The sequence below is a fragment of the Salmo trutta genome, chromosome 12 (assembly GCF_901001165.1).
Source record: "Salmo trutta chromosome 12, fSalTru1.1, whole genome shotgun sequence".
NCBI classification, from domain to species: Eukaryota; Metazoa; Chordata; class Actinopteri; order Salmoniformes; family Salmonidae; genus Salmo; species Salmo trutta.
Genome location: NC_042968.1, coordinates 13,879,155 through 13,904,066, shown reverse-complemented (window position 1 = coordinate 13,904,066; position 24,912 = coordinate 13,879,155). Strand labels below are relative to the sequence as shown.

At 45.0% G+C, this 24,912-nt stretch overlaps 1 protein-coding gene and 1 long non-coding RNA gene across 2 annotated transcripts in view; both read right to left on the bottom strand.

Annotated features, from left to right (window-relative positions):
- Positions 1 to 14,146: 14,146 nt before the first annotated feature.
- Positions 14,147 to 24,912, bottom strand: part of LOC115202960 (two pore calcium channel protein 2) — a 14,139-nt gene continuing 3,373 nt past the window's right edge. Inside the window, exons 2-24 of the mRNA XM_029767169.1 lie at positions 22,938 to 22,993; positions 22,728 to 22,804; positions 22,239 to 22,416; positions 21,977 to 22,093; positions 21,740 to 21,846; positions 21,378 to 21,450; positions 21,008 to 21,107; positions 20,841 to 20,906; positions 20,672 to 20,736; positions 20,457 to 20,566; positions 20,289 to 20,370; positions 20,059 to 20,145; positions 19,774 to 19,893; positions 19,472 to 19,660; positions 19,202 to 19,251; positions 18,568 to 18,667; positions 18,229 to 18,300; positions 18,013 to 18,086; positions 17,756 to 17,861; positions 17,269 to 17,351; positions 16,762 to 16,843; positions 16,565 to 16,656; positions 14,147 to 15,332 (exon numbers count right to left, since the gene is read on the bottom strand). Of these exons, the coding sequence (XP_029623029.1) occupies positions 15,257 to 15,332; positions 16,565 to 16,656; positions 16,762 to 16,843; positions 17,269 to 17,351; positions 17,756 to 17,861; positions 18,013 to 18,086; positions 18,229 to 18,300; positions 18,568 to 18,667; positions 19,202 to 19,251; positions 19,472 to 19,660; positions 19,774 to 19,893; positions 20,059 to 20,145; positions 20,289 to 20,370; positions 20,457 to 20,566; positions 20,672 to 20,736; positions 20,841 to 20,906; positions 21,008 to 21,107; positions 21,378 to 21,450; positions 21,740 to 21,846; positions 21,977 to 22,093; positions 22,239 to 22,416; positions 22,728 to 22,804; positions 22,938 to 22,993 (2,162 nt within the window). The 3' untranslated portion in view covers positions 14,147 to 15,256. The remainder of the gene's footprint in view (positions 15,333 to 16,564; positions 16,657 to 16,761; positions 16,844 to 17,268; positions 17,352 to 17,755; positions 17,862 to 18,012; positions 18,087 to 18,228; positions 18,301 to 18,567; positions 18,668 to 19,201; positions 19,252 to 19,471; positions 19,661 to 19,773; positions 19,894 to 20,058; positions 20,146 to 20,288; positions 20,371 to 20,456; positions 20,567 to 20,671; positions 20,737 to 20,840; positions 20,907 to 21,007; positions 21,108 to 21,377; positions 21,451 to 21,739; positions 21,847 to 21,976; positions 22,094 to 22,238; positions 22,417 to 22,727; positions 22,805 to 22,937; positions 22,994 to 24,912) is intronic.
- Positions 15,588 to 16,548, bottom strand: LOC115202964 (uncharacterized). The gene is made up of 2 exons (XR_003880096.1): positions 15,926 to 16,548; positions 15,588 to 15,875 (listed from the first exon to the last, which is right to left on the bottom strand). It is a non-coding gene; the product is annotated as an uncharacterized LOC115202964 (long non-coding RNA).

Genomic DNA, 24,912 nt, shown 5'->3' with positions numbered 1-24,912 from the left:
CAAAACATCCCAGCTGCACTGTGTGAGTGTTCAGAGATTGAACAAAATGTCAGGGTTAGTATATTATGATTCCTGTTGACAAAGCTTGTGCTGGTAATTGGGCTCAGGAGTGGCCACACACACAGAACCACAGGCCCAATGGATGCTAATATATTACAGCACCATTTTATTTCACAGACAGGCACCAGGGTAGTAAATTAAATCATCTTTATTTTGTCAGAACAGCATTCAATCTTTTGCACCATTGTTATTTGACTACTTCTAGGTTGTCTGAAACTGCACTGCATTGTTAGCTGGTTCCTGCTAGACTACAACAAACCAGAGACCTTGAGACCAGTTGACCTTCTAAAAAATATCCCCAAATAAAGTAACAATAAAATAAATTATTCCACAGTAATGCATTGCTCTTGTTTTAAGCAAACAAAGCCCAGAAGACATCACTGGTGCTTTTCACCAATATAAATAGTCTTCAATGACACATAGCTCTATGATCACAGCAAACCTTCCCTTGAGATGGCCATTAAGTGAGAGCATGGGAAAAAGACTAATGTGTGTAATTCAACTCTCCGTATATGTATTGTACTGCATATAAGCTATTGCTCCGTTTTAAGGAGCATTTTTCTGCTAGGGAAAGCACCATGACACATTATATTTCCTCCGATTTTTTTTTTTACTCAATAAATAGTTTTCGGGCTGTAATTAAATATTGTCCGCACAATGACGATACAAAGAGTGAGTCACCCAAGTTGCTCTCACACACACAGTCAGTCACACAAACGAGAGAAAAAAAACATACCATTCAACAATTAAGACATGTTTATTACCTTATTATTGTCACTGTGAGAATACACAGAATATCCACATACAAATAGTCAGTGAATGAAATTGAAAACCATAGTAGTTATGGGAACACATCATCCTCCTCCTCATCGTCATCATGGCTCAACTGACTATTATTATTATTATTAATATGATGAAGAGCCGGTGTGGCTGCTCTGGACTTAGCGGGCCTGTTGAGCATCTTGTCCCCGATAACAAGGCAGACAGTATGCCATATGATCCTCCTAAAGAGAATCAGGGCCACCAGCACTACCATGAGAGCGCCGGAGAACATGGTAGAAATAACAGCAATGGAACCACTAAACTCGGTTAACCCAGAACTCAAATCTCACAGAATTTGGTCAGATGTTTTACGTAGTCTCTTGTCTGTCCACAAGATATTATGTAACCACTACTAGTCAAGGATACTGATTCATTTCTATCAACCCCTTCAATGTTTACCTTTTTATACATTTCTCTCCCTCTCCCTCAAACATGTGAATCTATTAATCCTAGAGGAGAAATCGAGACAGTCCTGCTAAGGAATGTGATTGTATGCTGCTCACAAACCCAGCCTACAGAGACAACTCAGAGGCGGTGGAATGGGGTGCAGTGGTGGTGTTGGGGGGGGGGCACAGTCCACAGCACTATTCATCGCTGTCTTCAGCCACTTCAGCCTGCTAACAATGATAGCTCTGTCAAGAGGAACTCCGGAGCAATCTCCTGCTCCCTTCAGAAAGGAGCCCTGATTTGTGGAGTGTGCCTCACACCCTTCTCCCTGTGCCCCCTTTTCGATCCCTCCTTCCCTCCTTTCTTCTCGGCTGCTGATGTAATCCAAAATCATCCAGAGGAGCAGCTGCACAGCGAAACTGCGTTCTCTCACTCGCTCGCACTCTTTCTCTAAATCGCTTTCCTTTCTCTTTCCAGGGGCATGCAGGGCTATCACAGGGAAGGAGAAGAGGGCTGTAGAGACAATTGTGTCCTTTCTCTCCTCTATCACTTCAAATCTCCTTTTCTGTCAACCACTGTATCCTGTTTGAAGAGGTGTCCGGGTTCGGAACAGCCTGAGGGACAGGCAGTTGTGTGTTTGTAAAACAAAACAAACACACAACTGGAAAATCAACTGTAGCTATCTGCCTGTTGGGCCACCAAAGCCTTTCTCCAACAGATGTTGTAGTCTAAGTATACTTTCTAAGTATACTGTGTAAATATCACAAAAGAATCCCACCTTGCCTGACTGGCTTTTCCGTCTGAGGGGAGACGAGTCATAACCGTCTGCTGTGAAAGGTGTTGAGTGCACTAATCTGCCAGTAGTGTGAAGAACAGCCTTATCTTGAATAAAGTATTGGGCTAGTACATGGAGTTTACCCATGGGGGCGTGATTTAAAGACCTTGGTTTTGACTTTCCTGATAAGGGAAAACAGCCTGTTGACATTGAGATTATTTTCTTAGATCAGTTCATGGTACACGTATTCAGATGTTTTTCAGTTTCAGAGCAGTCAGATGCCTCCAAAAATTACATTGTCTGTCAAATCACATGCCTGCCCCTTTCTCAGTTCCAGGTCTGGAGGTCATGCCTGCCCCTCTCTCCGTTCCAGGCCTGGAGGTTTTGCTAGCCCCTTTCTCAGTTCCAGGTCTGGAGGTTTTGCTAGCGCCTTTCTCAGTTCCAGGTCTGGAGGTCATGCCTGCCCCTCTCTCCGTTCCAGGCCTGGAGGTCATGCTAGCCCCTTTCTCAGTTCCAGGCCTGGAGGTTTTGCTAGCCCCTTTCTCAGTTCCAGGTCTGGAGGTTTTGCTAGCGCCTTTCTCAGTTCCAGGTCTGGAGGTCATGCCTGCCCCTCTCTCAGTTCCAGGTCTGGAGGTCATGCCTGCCCCTCTCTCCGTTCCAGGCCTGGAGGTTTTGCTAGCCCCTTTCTCAGTTCCAGGCCTGGAGGTCATGCTAGCCCCTTTCTCAGTTCCAGGTCTGGAGGTTTTGCTAGCGCCTTTCTCAGTTCCAGGTCTGGAGGTCATGCCTGCCCCTCTCTCCGTTCCAGGCCTGGAGGTCATGCTAGCCCCTTTCTCAGTTCCAGGCCTGGAGGTTTTGCTAGCCCCTTTCTCAGTTCCAGGTCTGGAGGTTTTGCTAGCCCCTTTCTCAGTTCCAGGTCTGGAGGTTTTGCTAGCGCCTTTCTCAGTTCCAGGTCTGGAGGTCATGCCTGCCCCTCTCTCCGTTCCAGGCCTGGAGGTTTTGCTAGCCCCTTTCTCAGTTCCAGGCCTGGAGGTCATGCTAGCCCCTTTCTCAGTTCCAGGCCTGGAGGTTTTGCTAGCCCCTTTCTCAGTTCCAGGCCTGTAGGTCATGCTAGCCCCTTTCTCAGTTCCAGGCCTGGAGGTTTTGCTAGCCCCTTTCTCAGTTCCTGGCCTGGAGGTCATGCTAGCCCCTTTCTCAGTTCCAGGCCTGGAGGTCTGACTCATGCTGGTTTCCATACTTTCATTCTAATCAGGAATTGATTCAACCCTGGGGCTCCAGGTGAAGGAACTGTCTGGCCAATCGGTGACATTAATCAATCAATTAACTCCCAGGGAGGAAAGACAACCATCAATACTCTGGAACTTCATGCTTAAATGTGACTACCTCTGCTTTACCACATCGCAACAGAAGGGAGAGCTAAGTGGAGTGTATCCTTAGTCATGATGAGGGATCCATCCAAAATGGCTTCCAAAACATAGTTACAGTACCGTTACATAAATTGTAAGCTTAACACTGCCTTGTCAATGTGACCGCATGCAAACCATTATTTTTTCAGTCATGGATAGCAAAGCGGAGTTGCCTGGGGTCTGAGACCCTGACACAGGGCTGGGATAGGGTAGGGGTGTAGGGGTATAGGGTGAGATCCAGGGGCCTCTGTTCTCTCTGCTCGGCGGGCAGTAAATAAACGGAGTCAGCAGTAAATAAACACCAGCAACCGCCCACTCACCAAACACACAAAACACGTAAACCATGACTAGCAGTCCTCCTCGTCAGGACTGATGTAGACCTGGCCAGGGGCTCTGGAGCTCTGGGAGAGATTGGAATGTCATGGTGAAAGGTCACAGTTCAAAAGGTTCTTCATGTGCGACTGATCCAGAGGTGAAACAGACAAAGTGCAGAGCAACAGGGCATCCGGGAAGCAGGACAGCCAGCCTAATTTTGATGTTGAGGTCAACTAGCTGTGTTTGTTAGTTCCATAGAGATGCACAGGAGTTACCTGGTATCAACAAGGAGTAAAAATGAGTCTTTCAGAAAGAAAATCATATAAGCCTGTCTGGGAGTTGAGTCTACTGAAGAACGTTCAGAAGGAAATATGACTTGTGTAGCTCACTGGTCCATCCACTTCTCTCTGGAAGCTCCAGGGCGAGTTCTCTTGCCTGCAGAGACATGTTCTTTATCACTGGCCGATCTTTCTTACCAACACAGATGTCCACTGACATTAGGGAATCCTTCTTTCACCTCAGACCTGATCAACATGATCAACGACCACACATGCTGTATTCAATACCATTTTTTAAATGTTTTGTATTTAACCTTTATTTAACTAGGCAAGTCAGTTAAGAACAAATTCTTATTTACAATGACGGCCTACAAAAGGCAAAAGGTCCCCTGCGGGGACGGGGGCCTGAAATGTAAAAGAATGATAATAATAAATACAATATAAATACAGGACAGAACACACATCAGGACAAGAGAGACAACACAACACTACTTAAAGAGAGACCTAAGACAACAACATATCAAGGCAGCAACACATGACAACACAGCATGGTAGAAACACAACATAACAACAACATGGCGGCAACAGAAATTGGTAGCAGCACAAAACATGGTACAAACATTATTGGCACAGTCAAGAGCACAATGGGCAAGAAGGTAGAGACAACAATACATCCCACAAAGCAGCCACAACTGTCAGTAAGAGTGTCCATGATTGAGTCTTTGAATGAAGAGATTGAGATAAAACTGTCCAGTTTGACTGTTTATTGCAGCTCATTCCAGTCACTAGCTGCAGCGAACTGAAAAGACGAGCAACCCAGGGATGTGTGTGCTTTGGGGACCTTTAACAGAATGTGACTGGCAGAACCGGTGTTGTATGTGGAGGATGAGGGCTGCAGTAGATATCTTAGATGGGGGGGAGTGAGGCCTAAGAGAGTTTTATAAATAAGAATCAACCAGCGGGTTGCAGCAATATGGGTGAATTGTAAAAAATGCAGAAATATGAAATGTCACAGTCTAAGAGTGATCATTGCAGTAAATGTCATGGCTTTCCTTGAAGGCACGCCATACTGTACTTCTAGCTGCATACAACAGAAAGCGTTGAACCGCGCAAGTGGAGAAGCAGTATGGGTGGTGTGTGTAGTCACTAAACAAACAGTGGTGTCTCCAGGAAAGGAGAAGAGAGAGAAAAGAGGAAGTGGAAGTGGCAGACAATAACCCCAAGTAGAGAGGGCAGACTTCTGCTCTGGCACAACTTGAAAGGATGAAGGGGGTTGGATGGGGGCGAAGAGGAGACGGAGGTGGGGGCCGGGGGCGGCTGCTCCATTGCTATGGCAGGAGCAGCCGTCTGGGTTCCCATCCAAGATCCAACCTCCAACTTAGAGCCCAGCAGCCAGGGCACAGGACTCACCCATGAACCATTCTGCAGCCTGGGTAGGCTAGCCTCCCTGTCTTCCATTCAGACCTGAGCTGATCTTCCAGATACACAGGCCAGCGCAGAGCACATCATTAAGCTACATCATATTGATGGAATCCTGAGGTGTCACAGCCATCTATTATTCACCGGGTCCTGTTTAGAGCATACGGCATCACAGTTTCTGCTTGCGATGGGTACGGCGAGTTTGGCCATTTTAAAGAAAAAGGGTTATGGTTCCTAAGGATAATTCATATCTATGCTAATGGCAACACATTCAATACTTCACAAGCATTGCGCTGTCATAACCATCACTATCGTCAACGGAATAAATAATCAAATGTAAACAAATAACTGATCAACAATTATAAAGACTGTTGTGTGACTGTTGTGCAACCGTAATGGAAGTGGTCCAAACATATTTTCTTCTAATCAGACATCCAATTCTTTCCATAGCTTTAGGGAATTCCCCCCAACGCCCCCCCTCAGCGCCCATCTTCCTTCTCCCCTGAACACAGTGTCAGCGAGGGGAACCAGACAAGACCAGGAATGCCAGGTTTCACCAATCACCATCCGACACCCGTTATGCAAATCCAACATTTGCCTGCTGAGGTCACAGTAAATTTCCACTACCAGACTTCCCAGCATACCGTGCAACAGTTGGGCCATTGATGATCAGTCTGGTGATAGTAGGGTGAGAGAGGGAATAATCCTTATCTTAACTATGATCCTATCTCTCTGTAAAGAGAAAAGTGATATCTAGCACAAGTTATGAAATGCAACGCACAGACCAGTTTCATCCTTTTTAAGCTTTCCAAAAGTATGTCTGAACAAGTCATTTCCTCAGTGAGAAGTGAAGTTACATTCCTTTAAGTTGTTACTAGTGTATTTAGATGCCTGTTTAGAATAGGAAGGGGGGTAGGGTTATTGACAGAAAGGGGGCAACTAATAGTCGGCGCCATTCGAGCCCCACTAGTAAAGGGAAGGTTTAGTCAAAGAGAGGGTGTGTGTATGTGTGTGGTTGGGTCAGGGTCTGCCTGTGCCCTGAATGCAGAGCTGTTCAGGGCAGATTTCACGGCTGGCTGATCACAGGCGTCCATGGGCCGACCCTCGCGACAGCTGCAAGGCCCCGCCGGCTGCCCCTGCTTCCCCCTCCATCCCTCCCTCCAACACCCTCCCCACCTTGGCACAAAGGAGGCCCTACACTGCACACCAGAGCGCCTGACAGGCTACTGCCGCCGCTAACGATGGCAACTGTGTGAGGCATGCGCGAGTGGGGGGGGGGGCTAAAATACTGCACACCGTGCTAATCGAGCGAAGTGAGGAGCCCCCTTCTCTTCAGCACCCTGTCTCTTCCCTCCTCTCTCCTCCCGCCTCCCTCGCTCATCCATCCAGACTACGAGGAGCTTTCTTTTCCATGAGATTATTACTCTTCATTATTCTCATTTGTTTCATTGACATCATTTTCACCCTCTTTTATTTCCAGCTCTCCCTTCATCTGACAAGTCCGCATCCATCCGAGATCCACACCAGAACATTATGCACCGAGACGTCCATGTTCATTGCTTTCCCCACTTCACTTCTCACATCCCTGGCCTGGTGGTGGTCTGATCTGCCATGAAGACTACCGTTTACATAAGGGTTAAGGTTGGAGGCCAGGACAATGTTTGGACGTTGCAGCCAAGTCATATCAGAGGGCTGTAAGCAGAGGAAGGAGCTCAGCTTGGACATTCTAGTGAGGATGTCTGTTCCTTAGCTCCCCATCTCCACACCAACCATTCACCCAACTTCACCCCGGATTCCCATAGACTCCCTCCTTTTCAGGGTCATCAATGAAATCAAGTTGGATGGATGCATTCAATTTATAGCTCAGGGGTATAGATCCAGAATAGAGAACTGTTAGCATTGTCCCTTGGGAGCTCATGTTTATCATGTCAGCCTCATTGTATGGCACCCCCTCCGTTGACCCTGCATGTTGACCCCGTGACCCTCAGGGGTCAGCAGGGTCGACCACTAGACACCACACCGCTGCCCACAGGACTGTAATGAGCTTAGGTGGTTCCGTCAGCCTCTGAGAAAATGTATTGGGGCGCATCGAAACCACTAACAGTCTTAAACAGTGGTGACATGGGCTTAAAGCAGAGAATAATCCTTGGCTTTAACAGGATGGGCCCACTAATATGGCAAAAATACACACGTCCATCAGGCCAATCCCGCCACATTTCCTCAAGGCACTTGGATAGGCTACAGTCCTGCCAAAACGACACTGCACACCGAACAATACATGGAGTTCATTAAGGACTACGACGCCACGTTTTGAAGCACACCTGAATTCACTACCTGTAACTCTCCCCACCTACCGTATAACCAGCGCAAAATCATGATAAAGAAATCGCATTCCCTAAAAATCACTGAAACAGCTTTGGACATTTTCAAGGTAAGGTTGTAGATCTATTAAAGCCAATAGAAACAGTTCCATTCTAGAAGTATCCATTACATACCGTCTGCGAAGAGACTTGATCTATGAAAATATGTAGGCTCCCTTTCAATGGAGAATGATTTGAGAGATTGGGAGGGAGAGCGAGTGAGGGAGAGGGGTGGCAGGTAGCTGCGTTCCACTAACCAAGACTAGACTCATTGTCCTGTCTCTGTGGGAAACTCTGAACACTTCCTTCAAGAGCGATTACCAGGAAACTTAAGATGCCACATCAGTGACCCTTCTCACGTTCACCGCAACTAAGTACAACTCTGCCCACAGGAGATGGCTCCCCCTCATCTCTACACGCACGCACACACACACACACACACACACACACACACACACACACACACACACACACACACACACACACACACACACACACACACACACACACACACACACATACACACACACAAGAATGTGGACGATGAACAATAGGCCCTTATATGGAGAGTAGCTAAATAGGTTTTATATCTAAAGGGGGGTCAATCAACATTAATAAAAATATGAGACGCTTTGTCAAGGTGGATTACTGAGAAATCAGAACAACATTGGGATGGGAGTAGGGGCCGCTGATGTAGGGCCGCTGATGTAGGGGTGATAAGAGCTGGGCCATAATGGACATCATATGATAACCTCATCATTATCATAGCAATGCAGAGCAGTCCTTCTATTTAACCAGGGTCCAGCAAACAGCATGACTAAAAAGCCAGCTATGTCCAACAACAGGGAACTGGACTTTTTTTCATGTTCATGTTTGCACACCATGCCTGATAAAACTGGTAACACTGTAGGCCTAGGTCTTAAAAACTTCCATAAACTACAAGCCCTTTGTTTTCTCTTCATAGAAAAAGTGGGGGGTAAGATGGTCTCATAGAATTCACCACCTGTTGCATCTAGGACTTGTTGCATCTAGGAAGCAACTACTGCCATCTAGCGGTGAGATCCCTGTCATTAAGTATGGAAGTTCCCCAGAGCAGCTCTGCTCTGACAGAGACTAATGGCTGCCTTGCCTCCTACAGACAGAGCCCAGAGGACAGCTGCTGGCTTCTGTCTACATGCCAATGTTGACCTAAATATTTCTGAGGGAAAATCCCCCTCATTCTGTTCCCAGAAAAAAAGCGTTGCTTCTTACTCTGCAATCATCGCCCTAGTCGTTCCCTCTTCCCTTTCTAAAGACCTGCTTCATCTACTTACTTCTTCTCACCTGTATGCTAATGAGCCTGCTCTCTAAGTGTTTTGAGCGGGAGAGAAAGGGCAGTACGGGCAGACTGATTGCTTCCGCTGCTGAAGAATGCATTCCGCACTTTGGCCACAAGTTAATTTATTACTGGAGAGTTACAGTGCCAGACACAGAGAGGGGTGTTTGCAGAAATCGCTTTTCATGTCATTAGGCTGGCAGAGCAATCAACAGTGCTTTGAACAGCATCTCGTTTTTCTGAAGTCTGCTCTGCCATAAAGTGCGGAAGAAACTTGACGAAAGTATTCCTGTGGGTTTTTGACTGAATATTCAATCACTGAAAAGGGCACTTCAATAAAATATCTGTAGCTAATGCTTAGTCATTTCAACTAAAATTCTTACTATTGTGTTATGCAATTTGGAGTATTGATCAAAGCAATACACTTCTCTCTCTCACTCACACACCCAGAGTAGGAGAGAGAGAGAGAGAGAGCAAGAGAGAGAAAGTGGGCGAGTGAGAACCAGCTGCTGCTTGCTAAAGATGGGCTTGGCGTGAGACAGGCTGAAAGTGGAATGTCCTGAACTTTTCCCCTCTTTCTCCTTTATTGTTTACAGCCCTCCTTATCCTGCATGGGGAGTGAAACCGGACAAACAGAAGCGAGAGGGAGGGGGCAGCGAGGCGATAAAGTGGCACCTGGCTGGCAGGTGTTGGAGGAGGCTGCCAGAGTGCACCGTGCCCCAGATCAACGGCCCCGCTCACCTGAGTGGGCATCAGCCCCAGCTCCGCCTCTCCACCAGGCAGAGAAAGGAGCTGGGCAGGGCCTGACAGACAGGTGCATCTGCTCCCACTCAGTAGGGCAGGCAGGCAGCCATTGAACAGAAGAAAGGGGCCAGGTCGGTCGGTCGGTTTGGTGGGCGGCTGAGTAATTACAGTCAGGGAGACCTCATTTAGGACCTGGAAGATGTGGTGACGGAGTTGTGAGGCAGTAGGTGGTGAAGGGGAGGTGATATGTGGTGTAGGTCATACCTCTCCCGTGTGTCCAGACATGGGTGGCCTGGTCTCAGAGTAAAGGGTAAAGGCTATATGGAGGTGTGGGTGTAGGGACATCTCCTTCTATTCTCTTCCTGTGGCTTCACAAAGGGTGAGAACAGCCCAATACCTCACCATAAAGACCTGTGGAGTTGGATCCCTTCAATTATATAAATCCGCGTTTTCCCTGGGCGAAATTTAAGATCGCAACCAGGTGCGGCAACTTCAAAAGGTCCTGTAAAAGCAGGCCTCCCGCATTTGGTGAAAGGGGTGAGAGAACGGGCCGGGGCCAGCAGGTATCATTAGAGCTTATAGAGGCAGGTTAGCTAAGCCTTCAGGTGAACAGGGAAAGGTGGAGAAGTAGGTGGCGACTAAACCTGCCCCTCGACAGTTGCTCCTAGATCAGTTTCCTCGCACCTCCTCTATTAACTATGGTGGCGAGACTTAAGAGGTGAGAGATGATCCACGATCAGCAGCTGGATGGTGAATGGAATCTTTTTGTTCAATATTCTTCAACTTTCTAGACGCCACACTACTTATAAGGGTGACAGCTTGAGATTCAATAGAGGGACAGAATTGGCAGTTCAATTGGATTTTCAATAGCATATATGTTGGTATTAGGCCTATTCACCCAAATAAGAAAGACCTTGAGATACAGTCAAACCATCTGACTGATCAGGTGAAGCATATTGATCAGGAACAAAAAGAGCAGTAATTCCCTTATTACAGAACGAGAGAGAAAAGACAGATAATGGGGGAAAAAACTCCCCTCGGTAATCAGTGAGAACATGGTGCAGCTGCTCAGAACCCTTTCAGGTCAGTGAGATATTAGTAGAACAATTCTGGAAGGACTGACGACCGCCACAATGAGCTCACTAGTAGGGAAAGACAGTTTCAGAAGCAGTGTGAATTATGATATTTTCTGCTACTCCAGAAACAAAAAGGGTTATCAGTCCCACGTGCTGTAACTAGCATTGGTAGTCCTGCCAACTGCTTCACCCAGGGAATAACACAAACACAGGGAAAGATCAACCAAAACCCACAGTGAGCAACAAACACCATCCTTCTTCAAGCAGTAGGAGGTAAGACCAACTAGTCTGTTTGTCACTGCATGTGAATGCCTCACTTTGTTTCCAATATCCTCTTTAGTAAAAAAGAGAGAGAGAGAAGGAGAGAGAGAGCTAACCCTGTTGGGTCACCTCCCCTGTCGGCACCTGCATTCTTCAAATGCTTGGAGGACTGACATCTCTCATCCATGGCATTTCAGCGCACAGAGCAAAAGGTCGCCAGGCTATGACATCATTTAGTTTGGCAGGTAACACAGAGTGCTAGTTTCCCATGAGCATCTTCTGCAGGGAATGTGTGAGGGGGGATAGAGGCACTGACAGCTGGCAATCAGACAGAGAGACATGTGACTCATTCAACCAATTACTGTAACCGTGCTTCTTTCACATGCATTGCTTGCTGTTTGGGGTTTTTAGGCTGGGTTTCTGTACAGCACTTTGAGATATCAGCTGATGCACAAAGGGCTATATAAATACATTTGATTTGATTTGATTCCTCATGCTGTTTGGTATGCATGTAGGCCTAGAGACCAGCGTTTCCCAAACTCGGTCCTGGGGACCCCACGTTTTGATTTTTGCCCTAGCGCTACACAGCTGATTCCAATAATCAACTCATCATCAAGTTTTACATTTGAATCAGCTCTTTCGTGCTAGGGCAAAGCCAAAAACCTTTGCGTACCCATGACTGATTTTGGGAAACGTTGATGAAACTGAGTGTCTAGTGAGAAGTGAGGCAGTCCAACACTGAGGTAGCAGAAACAAACCCAGCCAAGCTCAGTGACTGAATAAACGACAGGGTAAACAAAATATGGTCTGGTAAAGAAACGCACTGCAGTGATATAGTAGGTTCCTAGGGGATGTAATGACTATAAATGCCACCACAGTCAATACAATACAACTGACTGAGGTCAATGAAACTACAGCAGCCACTGGGGATCAACCATTGTCCCGTATCCATGTTTGAGCAGGAGGACAGTATGTCTACAGTCTACATCTCCACGTATATACATCTGCCCAGCCTGCATTCCTCTAGCACAGTCGTTCCCAGACTGTGTCCCCACAGCTAGCCTGTAAAGGGCATGATTTTGTTTCATTTTTAAGGAACTCAATCCGGCTTTCAACCTACCTCTGAATGTTGCAATAGTAAAATGCACAGGGTGCAATTTCGAAATTGGGTAGTGCATCAGCAGTTCCTGTCAACCTGCAGACCATAGAGAGCGGTTTATAACTTTTCAGAAATGTATAGACATTTTTACATTTACATTTTAGTCATTTAGCAGACACTCTTATCCAGAGCGACTTACAGTAGTGAATGCATACATTTCATTTCATGCATTTTTTATTTTTTTTGTACTGGCCCCCCGTGGGAATCAAACCCACAACCCTGGCGTTGCACACACCATGCTGGCGTTGCACACACCATGCTGGCGTTGCAAACACCATGCTCTACCAACTGAGCCACAGGGAAGCTAAAGGTCATGTCAGTTCACATTTCTTAGCTAGGTTTTTTAGCCCATTGATTTTGTTGTCATGTTTGAGTCACTGAAATATCACATAAGACATAAGACAGGAAAATGTGGAGAATTCGAGGAAATTTACTTCAAAACGTTCTCTGCACCGCACACCATAACAAAATCTGTAGAATTGCATTTTCTCTTCGCCAACAAGAGGAGTCTGAACAGTTTGTATCATGAACAGTGCTTGTGCCAATATAAAGTGCGCAGGGGGAGGGGGCACGGGATGTTCTCCAATGCTGGAAAGGGGGCCTGAGTAACAACGTTTGGGAACCCTTGCTCTACCACACATCACCTAGGCCTATCCCTCCTGCTAGTGTTGGCATTCCAGACAGCCAGGCTCTGTTGACCTAGTCTGTCCTCATCAAGCTGGGTAAACAGTAGTCATTAGTCTGCTGGACTCATTAACCACCTGCTTCTAATTATCACCAATCATGCCTCGTCTGGGATGCCTCTGGCTCTGCCTTCACTGCAGTGGTGGGCTCTAGATAGAACATGGCTGACATGTTGGCAAAATTGATGGAAGCTTCAACCTTCTAGAACAGGGATGGGCAACATTATACGTTTTAAAGTTAATTTCCTGCAATTCTGCACATCTTGCCATGGGACGTAGAGAAAATGTTTTTGTTTTATAACCAATTTCATGCAATTCTACACATTTTGCCATAGGGTGGAGGCAAATGTTTGCAGTTTTTAATATGATTACTGATGATCAATGGGACCCATGCCGGTTGGTAATTCGACCATGCTTACTACAAGTTTAGATAGCTGGCCGCTAGACTAACTTACCAATAAAAAACATGTCATGGGGTAATTGTGTGACTTCTGACGCACAACCAAATCTCAAAATTGCATCTTGTGTAATCTATTCTAACTCTCAACAGTAAGTTCAGACCCCGACTGAGTCCCCCCCCCAAAAAAAATTATTTTAATTGGTCCGCTGGCCTACAAAAGTGGGCCCCCGCCAGTTGCCCATCCCTGTTCTAAAATCTAGAACCCACTACTCTGAAAGACTCAACGAGAAGGGTCCAGATAGCCCTACACAGGCTAGATAGCCGACATCATATCTCAATGGTCTGTCATATTGTCATGCAATGGGCTTTTAACCTGATATGTCCCTACATTGTTATGTGGTTGTGGAAAGGGTTTGTGGTAAGGCCTTGCACGAGCCCAAACTCACCAAGAGGAAAAGAAAACAAATAGTGGGCGGAGAGGAGGTCAGAGCTTTGATGTCAGGCCCTCTGGAAGTTGGCTTGTTTGCCTTCGTCTGTTTCCAGTAAACATGATGCTTGAGTGTGTGGGGTGTGGAGTGTCAACACCAGTGTGTGTGTGTGTGTGTTTGTGTACTCTATTAGCATAGAACCACAGAACAAACCCCAGGGACAATGCCTAGAACGGTGCCATGTCTTGATCACCGTAATTATCTTTCTGATTGCATTTTATTATGACGTTGTAAAACATGCCATTTGTATTATTCTCAAAAACACATGTTCCTCCCACTGCCCTTCTGGTAGAATAACAGTCCCCCATTCCATTCTATACCATGCCATTCCACAGTGTGAGCAGGATTCCTCAGTCAAGACTTGCATGCCCCGGGGAGCTAATTACCCTTATCTGAAATGACCATCACCAGGATGCATCAGCAGGAATCTTCATTTAATCTTAGCACTAACTAGCCTGGCCTGATGAGTGTGGAAGAGGGAGACATCATTTGGTGCTTATGGTCGGGAAGACCCGAGGGTCTCAGAAAACACACAATGCCGGCACCTTCCAACTGATTGCAACAGTCAGGTAGTTATGTAACTTCAAGATAGTTAAATAAAAGGTTAAATAAAAAATACAAATAAAAGATGAAATTGTAGCTGTAGCTATCCAAGAGAGATTTTACCTAATGCAAAAAAACAGCAATGGCGGGCCTTGTCTAAAATTTGTTTTACACATTTGAGAGAATAATTTACAGCGATGCTAAACACATATTTCGTAATTTATATAACGTTCACTGAGATTTCTTTATTTAGCTAAAAACACAAATATAAAATGCATCCCATGTTTCCCCCCTGTACAGCTTTCTTTTTATAAATTGCATTAAAATCCTATTTACATTGCAAGGCAGGTAAGCAAAAGAAACAGCTTTCATGACAAATATACGAATAAAAACTAGTCCTTTCCCCTTTTTACTCCCTATTAAATCATTTCATTAAGAACAGAGGTGCATTTTGTTTTGTTTGATGGCATATAGTGATTGCCATGAACAAAACGCTTAGCAACGTAATCTTTCAAACTCACTTTTAAAGTAACAGATGCAGGGAGTGAGGCATTTGTTCAGTGGCTTGAGTGCAAAAACATACAAAAATGTGACAACATAGGACTAATCAGAATTGAGAGAGCACTAACAATATTGTCCCTTTTGTGCTTTTGAGTCCTTGACATTCACACAGAAATACGTGATAGCCAGTAAAGGCCCTGTTTATTTTGGACTGGCACAAGCCTGGTTGGACGTAGGGTCCGATGGTGTGTGAGGGGTGTAGGGTCATCAGCTGAGATGCAGGTGAGGGTGCTGGTGGAGTTGGGTGACCAGCTCCTCCTCTGTAGGCTCCTGAATTTGTTCTCTGGAAGGTACAGTGGAGTTTTAAAGACAGGACACGAAACTGTGTCAAGAGACACACAATGAGTTGAAGCGAAGCGTGCTCATGCAAGTGGCTGCTGTAGCCCACAATGTACATTTAGGGATGGGCATTCAGGGTTGCTCTTCTGACTTGTCCCTGCTAAACATATCAACCACACCTTCAGCAAATATTTCAGCGACATGCGTTTAGTTAAGCGGTTAAAAAGGTGGGCGGATGTTTTTGCTTCCAATTATATTAGTGATGGGGTAAAAATTGATACAGTTACATATTGCAATATTATTTGTGACGATATTATATCGATACTTTGACTAGTAACGATTTTTACAACAAAAAATGCTAGTCAGCTGTAACTGCATCTAAACACCTAAGCTGTACCTGCATCTAAACACCTAAGCTGTAACTGCATCTAAACACCTAAGCTGTAACTGCATCTAAACACCTAAGCTGTAACTGCATCTAAACACCTAAGCTGTACCTGCATCTAAACACCTAAGCTGTACCTGCATCTAAACACCTAAGCTGTACCTGCATCTAAACACCTAAGCTGTACCTGCATCTAAACACCTAAGCTGTACCTTTATCTAAACACCTAAGCTGTACCTGCGCCTATCCTATAAAAAGTGAGCCAAGATGTTTTCAGCGCTTTCATTTCCACGACTGATCAAGGCTCTCTCTTGTCCCTCTGCAGCAGACATGGTGAGCAATATGTTTGGAACATCGACTCGCAAACCAAATTTTAATATCGCAATAAAATCGCGAGAATCGCAATACATATCATGTCGGCACCTAAGTATTGTGATAATATCATATCGTGAGGTCCCTGGCAATTCCCAGTCCTAAATTATATAATGGATTATCTGCAAGCTAGGTCATGAAGAAATACATGCCCTTTAAGAGTTTGTTATCAGAAAGCTCACCAGACACAATTGCCCAGATAAAAGCATTTCCGCAGATTTTTGGGAAAAGTGATACAGTAGTGAAATGTGAGTAGCCAAAGGGCATGGTTTTAGGCAGTGCCTTTTGATGCTAAGATGTACAGTCAAAACATTTGACTGCATTCACAGAGAACTGGCAGAACCACTGACAGTGAGGGCATCCCAGCTTGTGACTGGGATAGGCCTAAAACCAACAACAAATAGTAGGAATATGCAACCGCCCAGACAACAAACAGAAGCAAAAAGCCAGAGGCAGAGCAGAGTTAAAAATCAACCTACCTGAACATGAGCTGGACAGTGGTCTCATAGCCTGTTCGCTCAACGTCCGCCACTGAACATGTGACACTTCGGTCCCACTTATAGATGAAGTTCTTTCACATAAAACAGAGGATTCATTGAGCTTACATCTTTTTAGAAAACATTTGGCACTTAAACTACAGTAAGTACAAATCAGGCCAGCATAAGTTGATACATACCTCCAAAATGAGTGCCACAAACAAGTTGACCCACATGACAGAGGAGGTAAGCCACCAGGAGACAAAGTAGACCTTGGACCACCTGGGAGGAGAGAAGAAACCTGATCAACTGTTTACATGGACACATCCCCATTACCCATAATCACTGTTTTACAAACAGAGCCCCATGCACAATTAACTTGTCTTCATTCTCTTTAAGCAGGGCAAATAACGAACGTGAACTATGGCCCCACTCCTACATGTATTTTCACTGTTACTAGCCTTGTTCCTGAGTTGGGTACAAAAGCTTATTTAACCAACCAAACAGTTGCAATTTTTTAGGGAACAACTGAAATTAGATAAATATTATGAAGTGGGAGCTCACTAAAGTAAGGCATGGCCCAAAATGAAAAGGACTGATGTGCTTCAGCGTCAACTGCTGCCCTCTAGTGGATAGGGAAACGAATTGAAGCGTCTGACAGTTGGATCATAAGAATCATGTACGGATTTGTATTATTGTTGGCTTACTCTGTGGTGTATCTGGTGTAGGCATCCATGAACACCTGCCAGTTATTCACCACCATGATGTTGTAAAGGAGGACGAGGGAAGACTGAGCAAAACCGAGGGAGAGGAGAAAGAAAACACAGGTTAGTGTCCACTCTCTCTCTCAACATTTAGACATAATTTAAAGATTCATTTGATTGATCAGGACTGAAATGTCAACATACCCACCATGGTATTTTACGGGTGTCTTTTAAAAGTTACTTCAGTGCATTATCCCCTTGAGAGGTTACCCCCACAACACTAGCCTTCCCAGTCAGAGCCAGTACACATGAGTCACAGATAGAATGCCAACCATGTGTTCTACAGTTTCATTCCTTCCAAAGTCTATTCTCATTAAACCGGTCTCTTACAACAGTAGACAGAATATTGGCCTTGAGCTAAGCCTATGTTCTCTGCCTATGATTCTACTTCACGTGCTGGCAGAGCGAGAGACAAGAGAAGGGCACCCACAGCAAAGTCGTCAAAGTTGTTTGGCCAGTAGCCCAGCTGCTCGTAGGAACCACACTCCATGGTGAAGTTAATGGTGATGTTCTCCATACTGGAATTGGACATCACACTGTAATGGAATACATACAAAACAACTTCCAATTACCTCACACAGTTAAACACATTAAAACAGCCATATTAGCTACTGTATGAGGCCATTGCTACTTTCGATGTTTGTGAATAGTGTACAAGTTTTCAAATACATAATTGTCAAACTGTACCTCATCTTCCCTGGAGCTGTGATGGCTCCCTGGAACAGCCAGATGCCAAGGACAGCAAACACATAGAACACCACCTAAAGAACAAACAGGATGTTATTTATGATAGGGAATCCTTGATGTCCAGCAAACAGACGCCTAGTGTATGGAGATGCATTTAAAATGACTAGCTGGATGAGAGAAGGAAAGAGAAAAAACAAGTGTCATTGAGTCACTCACCACTAGTATTCCTGCAAAAGCTCGGAGGTTTTTCACCAGGTCAACCAAAGTACTCGCTACAAGGGCCATCAGCTAAAAGAGGCATTACAACACAAGGATGACTATTTATATATTGTAATACCAACATGCATAACCAGAGATGATAAAGACATTGCCTGTACCGGCATGAATTTACAACAATACAACTCTATTGACATACCGGTACACCAAAATATAGCAAAAGTCGAGCAATAAACAATTTCCACCACTAGGTGTAGCCAAATACAACATATACAGTGGTCTTGTCACATACATTGAAAATGATGGCACTACTACTACTCAGCGGCACCACTTCCTCACCTTGATATCAGGGATGATTCGGAGGAAGCGGACGACGATGAGCATGTTGACCAGACGCACCATCTCCCACAGAGACATCAGACCACGCGACGCTGGGTTCCTGGGACAACCACACAACACAAAGGTGTATTCAATCTCACAGAGTTACTTAGTTTCTTATCTATTATCGTTCATCCATTCATAGCATTTTATTCAGTAACTCTCTTCCTCTGCTATGTTTATCACTATGTAACATATCTTCATGTCCATTTTTCTATTCCTGTTTTAAACCATTCCCATGTACCCATGTGTGTGTTACTCTTTCCTTTCCCCCCCCCCTTTATTTAACTAGGCAAGTCAGTTAAGAACAAATTCTTACAATGACGGCCTACCCCCGACAGTGCTGGGACAATTGTGAGCCACCCTATGGGACTCCCAATCCTGGCCAGATGTGATACTGCCTGGAATCGAACCAGGGACTGTAGTGACACCTCTTGCACTGAGATGCAGTGCCTTAGACCGCTGCACCACTCGGGAGCCAACAATTCATCACTATTGTTACTGTATATATAAATGAGCACCATCCTTCAAAACAATTTCCTTCTACAGAATGTATTTGTTGAGTGAGAAATATGACCAAAGTGAAGACACCAACCATTTAGGAAATGGAAGCCTGTAGGTGGCAAAAATGGTGATCTGAAGGAGCTGTAAGAAAAAATATCAAAAAATACTTTGAGTTATATTACCAAGACAGAAATATGCTTAAAGGGGCAGTATGTAGCTTCAGAGCAGTTTAGACTGTAAAATGATTCTCTACACACACTATACATTGTCAAAATGAAATTAGGAGAAGCATTGAAATGGTCGAGTGATTTCTACATATTGCACCTTTAATATGTTTCCTGTCATTTACAGAATATCTTACCAGAAGGCAAACTGTGAGAAGTCCATCAAAGATGTTGTTTCTGTATGACAGGTAGCCCCTCCACCCAAAGGCTAATATCTTTAGACTCATCTCCATCAGGTAGTACAGAATAAAGAAACAGTTAATAACTTCCATGTAGTAGTCATCCCGCTCTGCAATGGACTTCTCGGAGTCAAGCACCAGTATGGTCTGCAACACACAGAGAGAAACAGAGAGAGCAAACAAGTTGAGCCTCGGTCTAATATGCTGGACAAACAAACAACAGGCACGACATAGTGTCTGTGAGAAGGTCCTGGACTTACACAGATGCACATGACATTGGCCAGGGCCACGGCGTTGCCCACTATCATTACGTAGTAGTGGCTGAAAACCAACTGAAGCCTCTGGAGGAGCGGAGAGTTGTACTCTGGCTTCGGAGGGTGCTGCAGGAGAAAGACAATGAAGACTCGTCAAATCCTACAGGAGCAATCTAGCTATCGTTTAGACAAGTAAAATAAGCCTGTTTAGAACCAACATTGAAGTCCATCCAAAACAGTAACACTGATCCGGTGAAGAAGCACAGAGCAGTTAATGAGATGTGGCCCTACCACTTTGATGCGGTCCTTGTCCAGCTCATCAAAAAGACTCCGGAAGGCCTCCCACTGGATGAAGCCATCTGACAACTGCTGCACTCTCTACAGGAAGAGAGAGAGAGACACAGAGAGAGAGAGAGCGAGAGAGAGTGAGCGAGAGACAGGGAAACAGGCACATTCAAAGGGAGTTATATTCAAATGTTTATCCACATGTTCTAAAGATTTGCACTGTAGCCTTTTCTCACCTTGATGATGGCTTGTCTGTAGTAGGACTTCATTTGTACCCTCGCCATGACCTGCAAAGAGGCATCCACCCGCACACGCTCTCTGGGAGGGACAAGATGTAAGGCCATTCAGTGTGTGTGTGTCTTTGTGTGTGTAGGGCTTAAGGGTAAGAGAATGAGCAGTCTTACACATGCTCCTCTGAGTGTGTAGCGTCGTGACCCCGCCCCTGACAGGACATGACCTCAAAGGCAGCTCTGACGCCCAGTCTCCTCCTTAGGATGGATGCCTGGACAGACATCTGCCACAGGAGAACAGTTTCATCATGATATTCTATGGGGTTTACACTGTACCTTAAAATGCTCTGATATTTAAATCATATGTCCAGTGCCAGTCTTAAACTCACCAGCAGGTATCCCCTGAACTGGTTGTAAATGATGGCAGTTAGTAAGTTCATCAAGAAGTAGGTTCCTGGAAGCAGTAAATAGGACAAATTAACAACTAACTGTGTTACCACTCAATCTGTTTCCTATTTTCCTCGTCCCTGAACAGCTCATTTGGTGGCTAGCTCTTACCAAAACCACTAAAGAGAATGAAGAAGATGGAGTATCCTCGGTTTAAGGAATAGGCCGGAATCATCACTGTTAAAAACATGAAGACAGCTTTAGGTGGAGTAGACAGCTGTACATTATGCAGCAGAAAATATATGTTTCATTCACTATGACCTACACAGTGAACTTACCATCAGGGTTATTGGCTGTTGTGAGGAGCACCAAGAGAGAGGAGAGAGACGTGGGCAAGTCTCTGAAGTAGGTCTCCCACTCCCCGTTGTGCTTTGGGTTCTAGGGACAAAACAGAGGTAATACGGAGATACTTAACTCCGTTATAACAACCATGTTAAATGTACATCCATTGTGCTTCATCCTGGTCATGCGGGGGTGAGTTTCTGTACAGGTCTCTATTCAGGCAGGTGTAATACTACACAACTACAAGCTCTGTTCACGCCTGTACCGCCGTGTGAATAAAACAGTAGTGAGGTAAGGTAAAGGGGCACGTTCAGGCTTGAGAACTGGGCGTCAACAGTAAAGCCAGCAGGGTGTAACAGAGCGCACCTCTCCTTTGGCAAAGAGCAGCATGCCAATCATGGTGAAGAGGCAGAGGTGGAGGGCCAGGAGCAGGATAACACTGAGAGGTAAGAGAGGGAGGAGTGGTGCATTAGACACACGCCTCTGCAATGACTGTCAGGCCTATATACATATATAAGTAGATTAGGGTGCCCTCTGCGGGTCTCACATGTACTGAAACAAGAGTGAATCATGTATCAGTATATAACCCTAAATATACTCTACAACGCAGTTTTAGGGAACTATGCATGTGATAACAGAAGTGAGAGTACTTTGAGGTTGACGATCATTGTAAAGCTGTGAAGTGAAGATATGAGATTGAACAAAGTGTTGGTGGGTAATACAATTACCTGGCTATCTCTGGGAGAGTCCTCTTGATGCACTTTAACGTTTTCTTCATCAGGGAGGAGTTTTGAAGGAGGAAGAAGGGCCGAATGAGTCTCCTAACTCGTAGGTTCTGCCATCGAACAACAAAGGGAAAGAGCAATGTTCCATTTGAGTCTTTGTATTGTAAACCATGTCTTTATCAACTGTCATGAGACATGATACAGAGGGTGTATAAACCAATATTTTGAATATGATCTCACCTGATCACAAAACATGCTCAACGTCAACGTCCAATCAATTACAGACGCTGAGACGGCCAAGATGTAGACAATCAACCACTTGCATTTCCGGAACTCGTCCCAGCCAATCAAATAGCTCTAAGGACAATAGATTAAGCTCGAGCCATATATATATTTATTGCAAATAAAGACACAAAATGGATGTTCATGTACTTTGAGATTTCTTGTTGCCCATCTACTCTCTTCCCCGTTGACATTGTCAGAAACATGGCATGATGGTTACCTTGGTGGTGAGGTCAATGGCAAAGATGATGAGGCATACAATCTCTATGCCCTCTGTCAGGCCACAGGGGGGCTCCCAGGGGGGAGGTCTGAAGCGAGGGTCTGATGTGTAGGAGAAGGACGAGGGCCTCTCGATGAAAGCCAGCATCAAGACGACCGCAATAGTCAGGCCCAGCCCCCTGAGCAACACAGACAGTCATTTAACAATGACACAAAACCTGTGAGAGGGTTTCAAACTGAGAACGGTGATGGTTGGCTTCACTGTCATAAAGTGCTCTTTTCACTACACTTAACCACAGAGGAAGCTAAGACAGGACAGAGTTAAGTCAGCAATGCTGATGACAATACCGAATACTGCACATTGCAGTGAGATGCAGTGCAGAAAGGATATAATGATTTGACTTTAGAAGATAGGACAAATATAAGAATAGAAACATGCAGAACAATCCAGAACAATATACTTTGACTCATCGCGACAGTAGCGGCTTACCATTGCCATAACCTGGAGTAGTACCACCTGTACAGGCGTAATGAGTTTGCATCCACTCTATGATTGATGGATCGGTACTGTAGAACAAGAAACACATTTCATTGTTTTAAAGAGCAGTTTAGGGACAGTTCATAATCAACACAAGTCATACAAATAATATATTTCAATCAGTTACAGCGACAGTTCATACAAAGGATATATATGTTTCACCTGGATGGCATCCTCAATAAACACAACAGCTTGCTGGAGGTAGAGATCCTCATCACCTGTGTAAGAGGAGAGGGAAATGATTAAGCAAGTGATGCAAAACAGTAGTTTTTCTCAGGCAAATGAAGTCCTACTTTGCGTTGATTGAAAACAAAACATTGAAAACAAACCTATCGACCTATCTGTAGCTTTTCTCAAGCAGATTAATAAACCACAACAAAAACCTTGCATCTCATGCTCACCTTTTATCCGTGGCCACTGATTATACAACAAAAACAGTTCCACAGAGGTCAAAGTCTGGGGAACATATCCTAATCCTACGATAGGCCTGTATGCATGTGTTTGCAATAAAGTTCAACACTAGCGTGTCTGAATTCATCTTAATCTTTCAAATACTCCAATTGAATTATAACCAAGTCTGGATAGTGTGCTTCAAACATCCCTCGCCAAGTCAGATTAAATTAGCTACTGATTCCAGGCATTTTTCCACAGACCTGATCACACATCTAAATGTCAACTGAACTCTCTTTCACTTACTGGACTGTCACTTCAATTCAGTTATTATTTTCAGTTTGGGTCTACAACAATATATCAAATTCATACAGCTATTCTGATCTGTGCCAAGAAGCCACATTATCTCCTGGATTTGTCTCTGTCCCCATTTGTCCCCCTACAAATGAGTGAATTTGGCTATTTCAGCCAGACCCCAACGGGTGTATAAAATCGAGCACACCGCCATGTAATCTCCATAGACAAACATTGGTAGTAGAACGGCCCGACTGAAGAGCTCAGTGACTTTCAACGTGGCACCATCATAGGATGCCACCTTTCCAACAAGTCTGTTCGTCAAATTTCTGCCCTGCTAGAGCTGCCCGGTCAACTATACGTAGCGTTATTATGAAGTGGAAACATCTTGGACAGTGGTTCTTAACCTGGGTTCGATCGAACCCCAGGGGTTCGGTGAGTCAGTCTCAGGGGTTCGGCGGAGGTCAAGACACACACCCGACTCATATGATTCGTGATGACACGCCCCGCTTGGCCATCATTGGCTGCAGGTGATCACGCAACATCGCTTGGCCTATCTGTGCTGCAGGGAATTTGGCGCGCTCAGTAGTCGAATTGTGACTGTCGTGATGGTACGTCGTGTGATTTCTTTCTTAATATTTTAATCCCTTCATACTAACTATGTCGAGCAAAAAACTAACAAAACTAAGAGAACACTTCCTTAAGCTGCATGGAGATGGACAATACAAGAACACAACGCTCGCTGAATTCAAGGTGAAGAGAGCCATTTTTCCAATTAAGAAGGGTTCGGTGAATGCACATATGAAACTGGTGGGGGTCAGTACCTCCAACAAGGTTAAAAACCACTGATCTAGGAGCATCAACGGCTCAGCCGCGAAGTAGTAGGCCACACAAGCTCACAGAATGCGACTGGCAAGTGCTGAAGCACGTAGCGCATAGAAATTGTCTTTCCTCCGTTGCAACACTCACTACCGAGTTCTAAACTGCCTCTGGAAGCAACGTCAGCACAATAACTGTTTGTCAGGAGCTTCATGAAATGGGTTTCCATGGCTGAGCAGCCACACACAAGCCTAAGTTCACCATGCACAATGCCAAGTTTTGGCTGGAGTGGTGTAAAGCTTTCTGCCATTGGACTCTGGAGCAGTGGAAATGTGTTCTCTGGAGTGATGAATCACACTTCACCATCTGGCAGTCCGACGGGTAAATCTGGGTTGGGCGGATACCAGGAGAACGCTACCTACCCGAATGCATAGTGCCAACTGTAAAGTTTGGTGGAAGAGGAATAATGGTCTGGGGCTGTTTTTCATGGTTCAGGCTAGGCCCCTTAGTTCCAGTGAAGGGAAATCTTAACGATATAGCATACAATGACATTCTAGACGATTCTGTGGTTCCAACTTTGTGGCAACAGTTTGGGGAAGGCCCTTTCCTGTTTCAGCATGACAATGCCCCTGTG